Here is a 19,387-nt window from a genome sequence, read left to right on the forward strand (position 1 = left end):
TTTAATTAAAAAATCACTGGCTTGGCACCGCCTTCAAACTGATCAGAAGGTAGCACATAGGTAGGATGTTATTTTTTGCTTTTTAGTTAAAGTTATTTTTTTAGTTGGAAGTCGGTTGAATTTTTTTTATTAAAATTTTTCTTAAAATCATCTTCCCATCTCTTCATCTGTCTTCCTCTATTTCGTTTACTATCTCTAGGGTACCATTCCGTTATTATTTTTGTCCATTTCTCTTTCTTTTCTCTCAACATATGTCCCGTCCACTGCCATTTTAATTTTCTACATACATTGTAAACATTTTTGAACTTAGTTTTTTCTTTTATTCTTTTTAACTGGATTCTGTCTCTTCGCCTTACACACAATATACTTCTCTCTAAACTGTTCTGACATACATTAATTTTATTTTGTTGATGTTCAGTTAACGCCCATGTTTGGCATGCGTACGTTAGACATGGCAGGATACATGTACAAGCTGTTTGAAAGGGAGATCAATCGGATCGGATAGAAAATTACTATTTTAGCTAGTTGTTAACCCTACATTTTATTAACTTTGTTAGCAAGTAACTACTTGTATGTAATGATAAAAAACAGCAATAAAGGCTTATTTTATTTTATTTTTATTTTATTAGTAAGCAAAAATTTCAATACTTTTACTTTAAATTTTCACTTGTTTTTAGTTCTATTCAAAATGGCAATTAATGTCAATTGTCAATGTCAACCCATTTGAGGTTAGACAAATGTCATTCTCAGTGTCACTCATTTCTCAAAGTTCTCAAGTTCTCTCACTTCACTATAATCATAGATAATACACTTATACTATAATAAAGCGGTGACGTTTTGACTTTTGGTTCAACATTTAGTTTTTTATCCAAAGTTTATAGTTATTTCTATTTCAATTAAGTTAAAGTGGTTAAAGAGAACTGAACAACAACACATTAAGAAATTAACGTAAGTTTTTACTTATCTCATAAAAACGTCTTGCACGAGACGAAGAGGTTATCTTGGGATCAACAAATTATTCCGAAATATTATTGTACGTATTATTTCTTGGTATGGGCTTCGTCTTCATACATACTGGGTTTCAAAAAAGTATTTTTCCGTGTCTATATTCCGCGTACTTACATAGGATTTTCGTTTTGGAAATTACAAAAATGCAACGCATCAAAACAAAAACTTCTATAGTGCAAGTCACAAGTTTGGAAGCCACAGAGTATGTGGTCGAGATCATAATTAAAAGTGTGGTTTCCATCCCAACTAACCAGTACAATAAGACATCAAATCATACTTAAGCCTCTAAATTTTTTTATGTGATACAAGCTAGCACTTGACTACAATCATGCCTGATGGAAAGCAATGATAAGTGCGCTTGCCTTATGCCTCCACTTTGCTTTGAAGGTGCTCAACTTGTATGTTTCAGAAAATAAAGCCGCCGGTAGAGCATTTCACATCAAGTGAAGTTTAGTGTGGTATTTTACATGGTTGAAATAACCATCAAATTACTTTACGATAATTTAGTCATATACTTAAATTAAGTGAGAGGAATATCAGTAAAATCTCTATAACCTGCTTAAAGACCTAGGCCTCACTATAACTGCAGTTCTATGTTAGAATGTGTATCCAAAGATGCTCTATTACGATCATATCAAATTTTGCTGGGAGAACTACTTTAACAGAGAAGTAGGAGTGTTAACATGAAAGGAGTTTCTTAACCATAGGCCTTTCGTTACATGTTCTGGCCGGGCTCTGCTTGGAGATTTTTTCTCTGCCGCACAATAGACCTAGCAGCTGTTCGTGAATCCATGAAATGTTAAGATATTTCTCTGTAAAGGTTAAAAAAATTTTATTCCTTTGCAACAGATCTTATGTATAAGTTAAACACATACCAGCAGAGTTACACTACTAAGAGATACACCTCTAGTGTTAAGTTATGCCACTTAAGAAGGGTGTAAGAAATTTTATTCCAGTAGGTCACATAATACTTCATCATCTGTTACCAACAGATGAATTTCACTTTAGTTACATAAGTAGTAATTACAGTTTGTTTCTTAAAGGATGGTGCGGGTGACAATTTCACTCCTGAAAGTAGTCACAATAATAGTATGTATCACAAACAACATACAGGCGACGGTCACCGTACCCATGCTATCTGAAAAACACTTTAGTTTTGTGTTGTTAGCTGAGTGTGATTTTAAAAAGCCTTAATCACTATTACACACAACAATTTTGTACAATTGTGGTCTAGTGTCTCAATTTTGATTGTAATTAAAGTTTATATATTTAGGTCACTGATTTGATGTTGATCGTCATATTTATCACGTTAAGAGCAGTTTTCACCGGTATACACAGATGAGTTTGGTTCTTACCAGCTGTGGTCCAGTACTTGACACTATTTTGATAACCTTATCCACATATACTGCACCCAGAACTGCTTATAAGCAGTACACACCGAATTTCAATTGATCAATAATTTGCTTTTATCTAGAGGAGAGTAATTCACTGACCAATTTGTGTTTATTGTTGATTTTATTCTCATAAATATGTACTTACTTTTGTCCAACTTAAAGAAAATAGTTTTTTTTTATCAACACAAATATTTTAACATGGCCAAGACTAACAGTGGAATTCATAGATGTTATAGGGGCACCCCCAGGGGATCATGTAGCCGCTGAGTGTTGAATTTAACCTCTATTTGTTTGAGAATTTGACAGTCAGCTGGTGAATGATCCCCCTACAACATCTATGAATTCCACTGATAGGCTTCAAGGCAACTTGTAAGGAAAAAAATATTAAGATAAGTTACACTTCTAATAAAATCTTAAGTAAAGAAAATATAGTATAGAATAAATCTATATTGTTGCTTTTTTTATGTAATCCTGTGAGCTTTTTGATTAAAAAAGGGAAAATATTTAACTTTCTAGCTACTAAACTACTTACTAGCTAAAAAAGGGAAAATATTTAACTTTACAGCAAAGGCCACAGGACATCATATCTATCACAAAAAAATTATAGGTATTAGGTTCCTTCTGTACTTAACTATACAGTAACCATAGTTTAGAAATATTGCAAGAAAACACCACCATTTCACCACACATTCAATCAAGAACTGCTGTTTAAAAAAAGACATACCTACATCTACATACTCTACAACTCTTAAAAAAATTGTTTAGTTACAATTTGTTTGTTAAACACTCTGCCACACAATTGATCCAGCACCTACATAGAATCCAGAGAATGCTAACATAAATGTCTCTTTGTTCTGATCAAAATGGAGCAGCTATTTACCAATTGCTATCAACAATATAATTATGTCTTCTTATTATTAGAGTAGCAGCGCTTCTCAGTTTTCACATAGTCCTTGTATCAATTTGACTACTTTCAATGTACTGTGAGTAACAAAAAATAGTAGTAAGCAAGAAATTGGTATTACCATTTCGCACTTTCAACATGTAGTGCCATTAAAGCCTTTTCGCTAATTTCGAGCCATGTCATCTACTGACTGATATTCAATCAACCGTATTATGTACTTACAATAAAATAACAGTATAATATATTATAGTTTACACCAATAAATAAGTGATAACTAACTATATTTTAAGAAATTAAATATCATGTGTCTCAAACAGTGAAGGAAAACATTGTGAGGAAACATCCATACCAGAGAATTTTCTAATTCTCTGTGTGTATGAAGTCTGCCAATCCGCACTGTCCGAGTGGTGGACTATTGGCCTAACCTCTCTCATTCTGAGAGGAGACTCAACTCAGCAGTGGAACGAATATGAGATGATAACAAACAAATTATATATAGAAGCATAAGCATAAAAATATTGTTAAAAGTAAATATGTATGACGGACACAACAGGGGGTATATCATCAGGCAATTAGTGTCATACGTAGTAAGGATTTTTTTTTATTAATAGTTGTTATTTTTCACAACTAAACAACGTGTTTGGTTATCATGACATGATGTGAACTAATGACCTATGTACGTCAACAGTAGGCGATGAGGCATAGAATATGGTTGCGTACTGTCAGTACAGTTCTGAATCCGAAAATGAGAAGTCACACGTACATTGATACTCTGGGCTCTGCCAGGTAAAAATTAAACTAACAATTAATGCCAGACTTTTTTGTGTTTTGCATTTGTTTTTATAATATTTGTGTTAATATTTTAGTTTCACTTTATATATAACATTTCTTTTTTGGTTTTATTGTGCTATTTTTTCTTTTTTGTCATACTAGAGTAGATGCCAGCTATTTTGTAGGATAATTTATTTTTCGTGTTTCTGCCTTATAATGATGGTATTGGTTTTTAAACATGGCTGTTCCAAATAATTTTGATAACTTTTTATTTGTCATACCTACTCATAGTCGCAAAATTTTATGAAATAAAATTTATAATATTATTCAAAGCAAAGCTTAATGTACCTGTAAAAGCTAACTTTTAGCATAGAATAGCATGAATAGACAGTTGGATAAAAAAATCAAAAAGCTTTCTGTGTTGTGTGGGCTATTAGCCTATTACCAAGCCCTTTTAAACATAAATGTTCCACTTAAATCTTAATTTTTTACTTGTTTTAAAGTATAGATTGAACATATTTTTTTACAGAAGATTTTGAATTTTTTTGAGTTTTTTTTTTCTTTATCAGAATAATGGCAAGAGTCCTCGACGGTAAAGCATTAGCGAAAGAGATAAAAGCGGAATTAAAAATCAAAATCCACAACTGGGTTTCATCCGGTCAACGAGCTCCATCTCTCCGTTGCATTATTGTTGGTGAAGATCCAGCAAGTCATACATATGTAAAGAACAAAATTGCAGCAGCAATCGAAATTGGGATAGAAGCACAGACTCTCAAATACGATGAAAATTTAACAGAAGAGGCCTTAATAACAGCTATTGAGTTGCTGAATGAAGATACCACAGTCGATGGGATATTAGTTCAACTACCCTTGCCGAATAATATTGACGAGAGAAGGGTGTGTAATGCCGTAGCTCCTGAGAAGGATGTCGATGGATTTCATATAACAAATGTTGGGCAGTTGTGTTTGGATATGCCGACTATAGTTCCAGCTACTGCGCTGGCTGTTATAGAGATGCTAAAAAGGTAAGTCTTTTCTTAATTTAACTAAAATTATAAATAGTAAAGAATGATTTTAATCACTAGCATGACTGAACAGAAATTGATCACACAAATGACTGTTATCACTAACACAAAAGCTAGATAACAGTTTTATAATAAAGTCATACTATTAATGTAAAAGTTTAAATTCTTGTTTGATTTTAAAAAAAGCTGATTTTAGATTTTAGATTTTAATGAAACTTGTAAATCACAGGTATTGGTGTAATATTGCTATATTATGGAAACCATATAAGTAGGTATATTATGGTTCTAAGTAATATATAATCACACATATTATAATTAATCTAAATAATATATACCTACATTTATATGGACTTGGAAACATACATATTATACACAAGTCGAATGCAATAATCCCTTTTTTAAGTTCATTAAAAATTAGTAAGTATTAATACTAAAATTGTTCATATAAGACTATTTTTTGCTTGCTTGCTTTGAATTTTATCACGCGTTATAATTTCAGTACCCCTGGCAACGCGTAAAATTACTTGATGATTGAGTAGTTAAGGCGTGAAATAAACAAACAAAAACATTTGCGATAATATCATTAGTGAGGATCACAAATTCAGGGATGTAAATTTCGCCTTGACAGCTTTGTAAACATTATTACATTTATAATTATTATTAATTGCTTATGCTTATTAATAAATCTGTTGCAGCCATTATAATAAATGGTTAATTAAGATAGATAAGGACTTGCATAATAGTGTATATTAATTAATTATTTATTTAATTTCAATGTTTCGAATTTTATTGTTTTTTAACAAAATATTATTAAAACAAATACCTACATGGAACTCATAACTTATTTAAATAGAGATGACACATGGCTTACAGACTTAAATATTTCCATATTTTATTTCAATATTTCCCAAATAAATAATCCATATTTGAATAAATATAATTGGTTTTTTAGGACCTACTAATATTCTAAAGAGGAAGGATTTTATTGTTTGTTTGTTTGAATTGAATAAAACTCCGTAACTACTGGACAGTATTGAAAAAAAAATCTCCATTATTAACCTCCATTATTTCTGATGAACATAGGCTTATAATTCTATCTAGTGGTGTGCACAAGGCACACTACTAGGGTATATAACTATATACTATACTACACTATACATACCTACAAATTATACAAATATAGTCCTTTATGCGTTAGTAATGGATTAGGGTAGGCAGAGTCACCTTACCCATGCTATTTGAATAACACTTTATACATCCTGATAAACTTACAGAAAAATATACTCAGAGACACAATTATCCGTCCCCTTTACTATACTCGCGTCATTTTAAAGTGGGCGGATAATTGTGCCTCTTAGTATACAATAACTAGTATTCAAAATCAATAATTTAATTAGACTGTAAAATGTATTTTTTTCCAAAGCATACTCGTTATTAATTTAATTTTCATATATGGATTTGTGTGCTATAACAACTTGGGTTGTTTTTGATGTTTTTTGTTTTTGTTTTCATTTAATTTTTTTTTAATAGGTTTAAGATCGAAACATTCGGTCGCAACGCGGTCGTCGTGGGACGCTCTAAGAACGTGGGCTTGCCGATAGCTATGATGTTACACAGTGACAAGAACCACGACAGCGGACTGGGCATGGACGCGACTGTGACTGTATGTCACAGGTATACTCCGCCAGAACTGCTGCAGCAGCATTGTCGCAATGCTGATATTATAGTCACAGCTACTGGTGTGTTTTTTTTTTTACTTTAAAGGTTGTTTTGCTTTGGCTATAATAAGCAATAATGGGCGTTTCGAAGTCGGTTTGATACGGAAGGAGCGGACTTAAAGAATAAAACATAATTATTGAATGGAAAACTAATGGTTTAATAATTCCCACTAAAAATGTTACAAATAAACCCTCGAGTGGCAAAGAATAACCTTGAATGAAGTCCCGGACTTGTGGCTGATGGAAGTAGGGTTAAAGACGTCTTTTAAAACTAGTTAACACTTTCCTTCTCCACTCAAGATATTCTCCAAGCTTATATTAAAATAATCCATGAGGGATGAATTTGTCAAACAAAAGGTTGACAAATTCAACTTGTCAGACAAGTATGAACTTGTCGTGGTGTTCGATCCGTCTACACTATGAGCTAGTCACCTATATAGCTAGCACTCGACCTCCCACTACTCCCCACCTAACTCACACACATTCAGTGTGTTACCTAATAATGTGAAATTAATATACTAAGGTTTCACTTTGACTTAGATAACTTTATAAATACTTTTTTGAAATACCTTTAATAGATAATTTTTACGTTCAATTTTAATTTTAAATCTATTCATATATGATGCAAAATTGGTAGCCTCTATTTCGGAAACTTGTAACTTTGGAGATTTTACTAGATTTCTGTATAAGTCATGCGAAGTCAGTTCAATATAGGTTATTTGGGAGAAAACAATTCAAAATAACTTATAGTAGGTACATTTACTAAACACTTAAAATAATATGTTTTAAGTAGCATGTATTGGTTTTACTTTACTTGCAAAAATAATTAACTTAGAGAGTGAAAGATTAATTATGACCCGCATTTTGATTGTGTGAATATGTGTTGTATTATTTGTCGTAGGTGTACCTAACCTCATAAAGGCCGATATGATTAAGCCCGGGGCTACAGTAATTGATGTGGGGATCACGAGGATCACCGACGAGCAAGGCAAGACGAAACTAGTGGGCGACGTGGATTATGACGGTAAGAATATCTACCGACTGTATTAGATACTAGCAGAACCTCCCGGTTACACCCGCGTAGTTCCAATTCTCTTGGGAATACGGGGATAAAATATAACCTATGTTACTCCCTGATAGTGTAGCTTTCTATCGGTGAAAGAATCTTTCAAATCGATGCAGAAATTTTCGAGTTTATCTATACTTCTATACTAATATTATAAAGCGGAAGAGTTTGTTTGTTTGTTTGTTTGTTTGTTTGATTGAACGCGCTAATCTCAGGAACTACTGGTCCGATTTGAAAAATACTTTCAGTGATAGATAGCCCATTTATCGAGGAAGGCTATAGGCTATATTTTATTTTCAAAAAATTAGGGATCCTTCCTGAAACTCCAATAATGTAACCCAAGGTGTACATGGCGTGTGTTCGCGCCTTCCCAAAAGTCTGCTAAATCCCTCAAGCATTGTCATTGCTATTCAAAAGGCCAAGGGGTTGCAAATACAGCAGCGTCATTCACTCGACCGTGAAATGACGTCACTCTCAACCAACATGCGCGCGAGACGGTTGTAGCTTGCCAATTTGTCATCGGACCTAACCTTACTTACAATAAACCTTTTCAACCTTCTCCAAGTTTTTCTTTACCAGCGTGCGCTGCAAAAACTATTGATGTTAGAATAAAATAATGTACAACAACTTTGTAGAACACATCATTTTCTACAAAAAATGTCGCAACAGCATATATCTATCTATCTATCTATCTTCTATACTATAATAAAAGAGTAGAAATCGAGTGTCTGTACTTTGACCAAATTTCACTAAAATCAAGTTAGGGCGATTAGAAATGAGCAATAGAATACAAAAATATTTTTTTTGATTTTCTTGCCTGTCTGTCTGTCTGTCTGTCTGTCTGTCCTTCTGTCTGTATGCTCGCGCTATTATCTGGTTCTGCTGAACGGATTTTGACGCGGATTTCACAAATAGATTAAGCAAAGTTCAGGGCAACATATAGGCTTTGTTTCATTAAAATCCGACAGATAGAAAAAGAGTTATCTTGAATAAACCGGATTGCTCAAATTGATTCGCAGGCGTTATTTGGAGAAACGAGTTTTCCACTAAAACTGTGTAATATCGATATTGAGGCACATATTCTATACTCAACTGACCAATTTGTTTGTTTATTTGGTTGAACGCGCGAAACTAATCTCAGGAACTACTTAAAAGTTCACAAGTTGTTTAAATAGTCACATTGTCTACTTTTTTATCGTATTTATACGTACGAATTTGGCGCAATAGCTATTAAATACTTATCTATACTCTATACTTATAATAAAACTGTAACAGGTCAAATTACAGAACTTTTTGATTAATTAAAAAAAAATTATCATAGGGCATTATACAATCGATACTGAATTCAAAAACATTTTTTTTCGATTATTTGTCTGTCAGTCTGTCCCTATTTTTTGTTGACCGGGCATCACACTGATACTATTGAATGAATTCAAATGAAACTTAGCACGGTTTGAGAACATAATACGGAGCAGGTTATAGAATACTTTTTATAGCGAAAATAAAATCAGAAGGGGGTGAAATAGGGGTTGAAAGTTTGTACGAAAAGTCCTCCTCTTTTCCTGGTCAATTTACCCAAGCACAAAAAACGCGCTTTAAACTTTATTATAGACCGGCATTCGGCCGGGAGTTTGTGATAGGGCCTTTGACCGTGACTACGGCAGGGCATTTTACCCAAGCACAAAAATCAGAACGCGCGGCCTTCGGCCGGGAGTTTATGATACAGCCTTCGACCGTGACTACGGCTGGATATTTTACCCAAACAAAAAAAAGCGCGGCCTTCGGCCGGGGGTTTGTAATATGGCCTCTGATCGTGGCTACGGCTGGACATTTTACCGATGCACAAAAAACGGAACGAACGGCCTTCGGCCGCGCACCGTATTGTGGCCCGGCCTTCGGCCGGGAGTTTGTGATACTGCCTTCGACCGTAACTACGGCTGGGCATTTTACCCAAACTCAAAAAACGAAACGCGCGGCCTTCGGCTGAGAGTTTATGATACAGCCTTCGACCTGGGTGTTTTACCCAAGCAAAAAAAAGCGCGGCCTTCAGCCGGGGGTTTGTAATATGGCCTCTGATCGTGGCTACGGCTAGGCATTTTACTGATGCACAAAAAACAGACCGTGCGGCCTTCGGCCGCGCACTTTACTGTAACCCGGCCTTTGGCCGGGAGTTTGTGATAAAGCCTGCGACCGTGACTACGGCCGGGCATTTTACCCAAGCACAAAAAACGGAACGCGCGGTCTTCGGCCGGGAGTTTACGATACTGCCTTCGACCGTGACTACGGCTGGGTATTTTATCCAAACAAAAAAAACGCGGCCTTCGGCCGGGGGTTTGTAATATGGCCTCTGATCGTGGCTACGGCTAGGCATTTTACCGATGCATATAAAACGGACCGCGCGGCCTTCGGCCGCGCACTGTATTGTGACCCGGCCTTCGGCCGGGAGTTTATTATACAGCCTTCGACCGTGACTACGGTTGGGCATTTTACCCAAGCACAGAAAACGGAACACGCGGCCTTCGGCCGCGCACTGTATTGTGGTACGGCCTTAGGCCGGGAGTTTATGATACAGCCTCCGACCGTGACTACGGTTGGGCATTTTACCCAAGCACAAAAAACGGAACGCGCGGCCGAATCCGGGGGTTCGTGATAGGGTCTTCGACCGTGGCTACGACTGGGTATTTTACTCAAGCAAAATAAAACGCGCACTTTATTGTACACCGGCCTTCGGCCGGGGGTTGTGATTTTGTAATTTTTATATATAAAACACACGAAAATATAAATAGAAGGGGCGACGGAGTCGAAAATGTACATCGATTTTCACGCGGACGAAGTCGCGGGCGTCTGCTAGTTTGTTATATAAAAATACAAATTTTTCCTCTTTATAATATTAGTTATATCTTAGTTATATCTTAATTAATAAATTTTACTAGTCCCAACTGAAAGGGGAAGGAACTAATCATTTTTATTTTTTTTTTCACATCATTTAATGTGCATTTATACTTAGTATTTATAATAGCGAATAATAGGTAAGAAGGAATACTGCTCAAAATACAAGAACATCTAAGACATAAAAATATATCGCTGTATGCATAAATTGATTGTAAATTATTATCGTAAGCCATTTCTGGAAATGGCTTACGATAGTTATAACCAGAGACTTTATTTTCACATTATTAGATACCTATTTTTAATTTTTGTTAAAAAAAATTATAATAGTAATTTTAATTTTTGTAAAAAAATTTTAATAGTAATTTTAATTTTTGTAAAAAAATTTTAATAGTAATTTTAATTTTTGGCAAAATAGCCATAAAATTAAAAAAAAAATGCATAAAGCAACGAAACTCAATGATTTATTTTTTTTAATTTTGAATCCAGAGGTAGTCAAAGTAGCCGGTGCAGTGACCCCAGTCCCCGGTGGAGTAGGACCGATGACTGTAGCCATGCTCATGCACAACACTTTCCAAGCCGCTCAGAAGATATGGCAGCAGTAATGACATAGATATAATATAGTAACACGTCTATACTATTCTTAGATCTTCAATTTATTTTAAATTTCGAATATTAAGTTTATATCCTAGTATAAGACTGTATCTTGCGTCTCATAAATCATAAGTTGCGCGTTTGGCTTTTACAGCGCACTATTGCGTTAACGGTTGCGTTTACTGTTGCGTTCACATTTGTGGTAACAGTTGCTATTACAGTAAAGTTTGCGTTCCCAGTTGCGGTTACGGTTGCGTTTGCGATGCGTCACAGCATCAGACATTCTGTCAATCGCCGGTTTGAAACAGTCTTCCAATTTCTAAAACTGAGGTGGTACAGTACGCAACTTCGATGCAATCGTCAATGCATCCAATGCTCAATACTCCAGTCTTGTAAATTAAACCCAAGACTTAATATTATACGGATGGTGTTTTACTTGACATGAGATGACTCATAAATTTGCGTGCTATTTATGAGAATATAAAATATGAACATCGCTGTCTTCGTCGCCAATAGACAAAGATATCATACATCTAAATAGGGCTATAACCCAGTGCCGAGAATCTAGAAAAAAAAAAAGTTCGCGTTCTAAATTTAAACTCATTGACGCGCCATCTTAGATCATAATGAATGGAACGGAATCTCGCCTCTATTGAAACAATTTTCATTAAAGAAGTGCCTCATATTTTATAAATTATAAACAAGAAACAAAGAAACTATTTATTTATAGAGTCTTTCTTTCTCTGTAGTTATAAGAGAAATGACTTAACGAAGTATTATAACTTTACCTCTAGTGTATTTAATTATGTTAATGAAGTATGACGTTGTGAACGTTTTATTTGAATTATACTGTTTTAATTGTAAAATCAATTCTATAATTCTTTATTTAAGTATAAAAATGCGTTAAAAGTAATGTCATGCCTTATCTTATTAATGCAGGTCATGATTATTGTTTAAAAGACAAAATTGAAATTGCTAAGTACCTATAATAATTTATGTTACTTCTGACGACTAACTTTAAAAAATTTTAATAAAAAAAATTCAACCGACTTCCAACTCTAAAATTAACCTAAACTAAAAAGCAAAAAATAACATCTTACCTATGTGCTACCTTCTGATCAGTTTGAAGGCGGTGCCAAGCCAGTGATGTTTTAATTCAAGCCATTTAAATTACACAATTTCTGTGGTTCTTTCAGAAACGGCTTTCATTAAAACATGACACTGGATTGGCACCGCCTTCAAACTGATCAGAAGGTAGCACATAGGTAAGATGTTATTTTTTGCTTTTTAGTTTAGGTTAATTTTAGAGTTGGAAGTCGGTTGAATTTTTTTTATTAAAATTTTAATTTTTTAATTTTTAGTGTTAGCACACCTAACTGAGTGTGAACAAAAATTAATGAGCAATTAGTTGAAACGTTATTTTCTTATGATAAGTATCTAAGTCCTACAATCCCAATTTTAAAAATACTACCTTAACTAATGTACAAAATTTCACACCCCCTTTATCCACACGTAATATGAATATTCAGAAAAACGTGAAAGGTGACTGTCCTCTGTCTTCATCACCAGACCCCCTATGCAGTCACAATCCATATGGGTGGAAAGTTCTCATCAATATAAAATTTATCAAGTCCAAACACAAGGTAGCTACTGTGAACCGTCGAGGAGTTCCCTTAACTATTCTTCGTCTTCATCACCAGACCTCTAATACAGTCACAACCCATCTAGGTGGAAAGTTCTCATCAATACAAATTTATCAAGTCCAAACACAAGGTAGCTACTGTGAACCGTCGAGGAGTTCTCTTCACTGTCCTTTGTCTTCATCATCAGACCCTTAATACAGTCACAACCCATCTAGGTGGAAAGTTTTCATCAATACAAATAAATCAAGCCCAAACAAAAGGTACCTGCTTTAAATCGTTGACGAGTTCCATCGTCTGTGTATCAGCTCCATCATCAGACCAACTCCAGACCTTCATAAAATTGTAGTGGTTCAAAATACCTTATGGAAACACTAACAAACGCACTAGCCGTCCCTACAATTTTTGAAAGTTCCTCTCGATTTCTCCAGGATGCCATCATCAGATCCTGACATGAAAAAAATGGGACCACCCTGGAATCAAACCCTTCAAAACAAAAAAAGAATTTTCAAAATCGGTCCACAAATGACGGAATTATCGCCGGACATACATAAAAAAAAAAAAAAAAAAAAACATACATACAGCCGAACGTAGAACCTCCTCCTTTTTGGAAGTCGGTTAAAAATGGGATTTTTTGAAAATTAATCTGACATTATGAATTAGACTTAAATTGTGTTATAGCAAAACATTCCACTGAATTTTGGTTGTTACATTCATTTGTATTGTTAGGAAAATTGTTCTATTATTGTATAAGAAATTACTCTATAGATATTCTATTTTCGGAAGACATTTTATCTTTGGATGTAGTAGTAAGGTTGCACAAACACGTTTGTATGTTTAAACTAGCCGACGCCCCGCGTAGTTCCCGTTCCCGCGAGAAAACAGGGATAAAATGCACTTTATGACACTCAAATATAATGTGGCTTACTGTTGGTAATCAAATTTTCAAAATCGATAGATTAGAGTAGATCCAGAGTTTACCCCTTACAATAACAAAAAAACTTTACCTCTTTATTATATTAGTATAGGCTAGAGGAAAGTCAACACAACAGAAACGCTTTGTAGAAAATTCAGTGTCATACAGGCTGTGTCATATCGAGACCCGTTTACCGAAAAACTGTTACTTATCAATTTCACTGACAAAAAATAATTTATAAAACATGTTTGTTTTGCTGACTCTCCTTCAGTTTCACACAAGTGCCACCCTACCACTATAACCAAAACCATTTTCCGATAATAGAGTATACACATTTTATACTTATCTGGGGTCGAAAATATGACATTTTTAAAAATGCATCGAATATGTCAAACTTAACACTCACTCGTGTAAGAAAATGTTGATTTTGTCTCTTATTTTTTGTATTATGAAAATCTTTACAACAAAGTAAATAAATAGCATTTTTACTTATATTATAAAAATAATGTGTTTTATTTATTTCCATTATGACAAACTAGTGACTCTGGCAGCGAGAAATTCTGCTTTCCCCTTTATAGTAGAAGTTTCTAGAAAAATAATTTATTTTAATATAATATCTACTGTTATCGTGTAGGTAGCATCCGTAAACAATATGTAATTGATAAGGAACTTTGAGTGTTTACGTAGATAAGAGTAGATTTACATGTTGATTTTACATGATATCTCAATAGGGTGACCATAATTATCGATGACAGTGTTGAAAACAAGTCAAGATCTTAGGCTCCATTCACACTGCCTCAGACTTTTTAGTTACATTACATTTACATGTTGATTTAACAAGATATTTCTCGATCGGTTGACCGTGTTAAAACGGCAGGGTTAAGAACTTAGGCTCCATTCAAACTGGCTTGTTATATAATTACATAGAGTTTCATGTTAATTTTACGTGATATCTCGGTAGGGTGACCATAATATGTTGACAGTGTTAAAACAGCAGGATCAAGATCTGAGGCCCCATTCACACTGGCTCAGACTTGTTGGTTAATTAAGTACATAGATTTTCATGTTGATTTTACGTGATATCTCGGTAGGGTGATATAATATTAAGTTGACCGTGTCAAAACGGCAGGGTCAAGAAGAAGATCTACACTCAGACGAATTATTGAGGGACATGCCTTGCGAGACGTTACCCTCTGTCAAAGTATAAGATCAACGATCTAGTGAGTTTTTAAAAACTGTTTCTATAGAATCAAACTTTGTAGGAATGGTTTTCGTCGTGTAAACAGCTCCTTCAAAATACCGGTGTGTGTAACTGAATGCCATAAAACGGTCAACAATTTCGAAATCATGTTCGAATCAAATTTATAGTTGTGTGTAGTTCATGGACACATTACTAAACATTTTCGATGTGTGAGTTTACCTCGTCCCTCTCAAAAAAGACAGACAATTTTGTTGGTTTTTTTGGGTACGATACAATTCCATAGGTATTTGGTCTGAGTCTAAATTAACTCTTGTACCACACATAGGAGTTGTCAAATCAATTTGTACACAAAATTGAATTAAAATCAAAAGAAGTCCCAAAAAATGAAGGTCGGTGGTGAACCTAATTTAAGGATAACAGTCGTAAAAACCTTAAAGCGTACGGCTAGGGACAATTCGTGACCCCAAAGTAACGTAATTATTTTGTTAGTGAATGTGACCACGTACGAACCCTTAATACGTGCCTCGCCTGAGTTTAATAAGATCTTGTATTGCTTTTGGATTTATTTGTATAGATACAGTCGAAAGCTCCTTTTTTTAGAGTTAAGACTTAAGAAAGATTTTTCATATAAAGCCCCCGGTATAAAAAATATGGGCAGTAAAATTCGACGAACGAATGACGGAGTTACGTTTTTGTGCGGCAACCTATTCTGCGCACCTTTCACCGTGCCGCCAAAAGCGTGCAGATGCGTACGGGCGCGCACGCCGCGGCCTGTTGCTCTTCGGTTGCGCCCCTTTCACTTTTCAGGCGTAAGTATTGAGACGTTCATAGTGTATGCTGCGGGGCAACATACACTTACATAAACAGTCGATTTGAAAGATGATGATGATGATTTGATTTTTATTCTTTGACAAGTTAGCCCTTGACTGTGATCACAGGTGGCTCAGTATCGTGATGTTTGGAAGTCCCTACAAAAGGCCTATGTCCTGCAGTGGACGTCCATCGGCTGATATGATGATGATGATGATTATGATGACAAGTTAGTCTACAATCGCACCTGATGGTAAGTGATGATGTAATCTAAGATGGAAGCGAAGCGGGCTAACTTATTAGGAGGAGGCTGAAAGGGGTGTGCCCTTTCGGTTTGTACACGACATCGTACCGGAACGCTAAGTCGCTTGAATTTTAATTAACCAATTAAGAAAACCTCAGCCGGGGATCGAACCCAGAATCTCCGTCTTGTATATCCACTGCGCATATCACTGCGCCACGGAGGCCGTCAATTAAAAAGAGAATAGAAAAAGGTAAATTCGAAACTCGCACTCACGAGATAAACAAAACTCCGTTCCAGAATAGACCTGTTGATATTAGAATATTACGTCCCCACCACTTGCTTGCTATAGCTTGGCAGGTTCATTAATAACACACCCATTATATGCGGGCGACGGGGGGAACGGACCGCCAGGGCCGGACCGTCCATACGGCGAACGGAGCGGTCGCTCCAGGCGCCAAATCCTAGGGGGCGCCGAAATGGTAAAGACAAGGCTTTAAATATAGACGGTCGAAAAGAAATAAATTAAATCGATCGTCTGTATTTAAAGCGAAGAGATGAACGCGACGTGCGCGAATTTATTTCTAATAGAGGCGTCTTTCTTTACCTATGGTGCAGGGAGTGCGTTGATTTTAACCCGGGTATATACGTGTAATAGAGGGCGCTACGGTGATGATTGCACCCGGGCGCTTCGTGAGCTAGTAGTGCATGGGGTGCCTTACACCCGCGTGCCGCGATCTCAGGGGCGCCCAAGCGCCACTCGCCGCGCGGGTTCTATAGGTACTAAGCGGCGCTAGGGTGACGATTGCACCCGGGCACTACGTGATCGAGAGACGGTATTGTGCCTGATTTTCAATTGGTCTGAGTATGGTCAAAATCTTCGCGTTCCATAAGTTCGTAGCCTAAGTAAACCAGGAAACTACAAAGCTATAATTTTTTAGTTAATTTATTTTTCAACTTTATTTAGAGCTCAATATACTTATTTTGTTGGCCTGGAAACATTTCTATACCAGCTATTTTTTTTCTTTAAACTCTTAGAAAATGCATAGACCACTTTCATAAAAATTTTGAGCTCGATAAGTGCTTTTTCTAGTTTCGGAAATAGATAAAAGTCTGATGGAGACGAGACTAGATCATATGAATATGGTGGTAAGGTAAGAATTCTAAATTATACTGATGAAACTCGTAAATTATCCTGATGAAACAAACAAAACTTTTCTTCTCAATGACCATGGCCATTTTTCTTTAATTTGTCCTCTGAAACATTGCAGCAGATTTCACTATTAAGCAGAGTTTATATTGACGCCTTTTTTTAGTAATCCACCGTAATTACATCCCGTGAATCCAACACGCAAAACTGCTTCTGCCTTTTTGGAACATTTTACCCAAGCGCAAAAAACGCTGCCACTTTACTTAAGCGCAAAAAACGCGCGGCCTTTGGCCGCGCACTTTATTCTACACCGGCCTTCGGCCGGTTGTTTGTAATAGGGCTTCTGACTGTCACTATGGCTGGGCATTTTACCCAAGCGCAAAAAACGCGCGGTCTTTGGCCGCGAACTTTATTTTACACCGGCCTCCGGCCAGGGGTTTGTAATAGGGCTTTCGACTGTGGCTATGGCTGGGCATTTTACCCAAGCGAGCTTTATTCTACACCGGCCTTTTTGCTAAACCTTTCTTCTTCCAGTTCTTCATTGCAGTGATTAAGTTTATTATTAAGATTAAGATACTCGATTTTTTTTCATGTTAAAAAATACGAGTACCTAGTCACGATTTGTTTGAAGGGAATAGCTATACATTGAATAATGTAGCTTTAACATGAGGGTAATTTAAAAAAAAATAATAAAAAAGAACAACCGACCTTAAAATCATAAAAAGGTTTCCATTAAATTAAAAGCGAAACATAACATCGTATGTGCTACCTTCTGATCAGTTTGAAGGCGGTACCAAGTTAGTGCTGTGTTACTTAAAGCCGTATCTGAAAGAAGTATCTGAAAATCCAGTTAAAATCTTTATGATTTAAACGGCTTGAATCGAATCGAAATCGAAAGGTCGAATTGAGAAACCTCCTCCTTTTTTTGAAGTCGGTTAAAAATGTATGACATTCCGATATAAATTAGACTACGAACTTTTCAGACGTCCCTAGTATATAATGTTAGGAGCAAACAGGAAAGGCGCCATAATTGGATCTCGCTCCATTCTAAAATTTACCTCGGTCCGGCGCTGCGGACCGCGCGGATGTAAAGTCGAGCGTGCGGGGGGCAGAGGGAAGGACTGCGCGGGTATGAAGTCGTGTGAGCGAAGCATCGCTACCCTCCCGACCCACGCGGACCGTCGGGAGTTTTACCAACGAATTTGCCAAGCTTTAGCATACTCTTACCTTGCATCTCAACCTGATAAAACGTATCGACGTTGACTTTGTGCAATTTTCAAAAAATGTTTACTCAACAATATTCAATTGAATTTTGTCGAGTCTACGTTTTCTAAGGTTTCTTGGTGTCAGAATGAAACTTGAGTCGTACCGTAGAAAAGTATTATGAGAAAAAAATCGTACTTGAATTTTCATTCGTAGCATATCTGTAATGTAGATATTTCCTGCTTCAACTGTTTAATATTTATAAAATATTTTGTATAGAAGAAGGTTCTTTCTAAATACCTATTTTACATTTAGTAGTTAAAACATAGAACGAAGCCACAATTTTGTATTAATTTGCATTTTATAATGGGACATGGAAAAAGTAAGTAAGTACCTAGGTACGGTACTACTATCCTTTTTCATTATGTAGCTAGGTATTTGTATTTTATGTTACACTAGCGGACGCCCGCGACTTCGTCTGCCCTTAGACTTTTCAAATCCAGCCCTTAAAGTAGTAGGTATCGCTGTAAAAATGGAGTATTTTCTCCCGTTATCCACTTAGGTACCTTCAGATTTCAAATGAGCTTATCTGCTTGGTCCACTAAATTACTATCTACTAATAAGTAAAGTAGCTAAGTTCTCTGAGAACCTTAATTCGCTGACCTAATACATCATACGGCAAAGAACAGACAAATATTCTATTTAGCTAAGTAATATATTCTGGAATACTTAATTCTGTGTGTCATCGCTAGTTGTCCAGCCCCTGAATTTAATATTATCTCTCCTAACACGTCACTCTATAAAGATGTCTCCACACAAGAACTTTACTAAAGCAACGGTTAATTGGATACAATATT

The 19,387-nt window shown here is 35.8% G+C and overlaps 1 protein-coding gene across 9 annotated transcripts in view; it reads left to right on the plus strand.

Moving 5' to 3' along the window:
• Positions 1–766: 766 nt before the first annotated feature.
• Positions 767–19,387, plus strand: part of LOC112056541 (bifunctional methylenetetrahydrofolate dehydrogenase/cyclohydrolase, mitochondrial) — a 54,750-nt gene continuing 36,129 nt past the window's right edge. For 2 of the 9 annotated variants that reach the window (XM_052886419.1, XM_052886420.1), the window contains exons 1-5: positions 770–948; positions 3,995–4,092; positions 4,647–5,102; positions 6,633–6,841; positions 7,722–7,844. In XM_052886419.1, the coding sequence (XP_052742379.1) occupies positions 4,001–4,092; positions 4,647–5,102; positions 6,633–6,841; positions 7,722–7,844 (880 nt within the window). In that variant the 5' untranslated portion in view covers positions 770–948; positions 3,995–4,000. Of the gene's footprint in view, positions 949–3,994; positions 4,093–4,646; positions 5,103–6,632; positions 6,842–7,721; positions 7,845–11,264; positions 12,240–12,565; positions 14,432–19,387 lie in introns of those variants that run through there. The other 7 variants (XR_008251591.1, XM_052886424.1, XM_024096979.2 and 4 more) reach the window with 7 other exon arrangements.

This window comes from Bicyclus anynana, chromosome 17 (genome assembly GCF_947172395.1).
Source record: "Bicyclus anynana chromosome 17, ilBicAnyn1.1, whole genome shotgun sequence".
Taxonomy (NCBI): domain Eukaryota; kingdom Metazoa; phylum Arthropoda; class Insecta; order Lepidoptera; family Nymphalidae; genus Bicyclus; species Bicyclus anynana.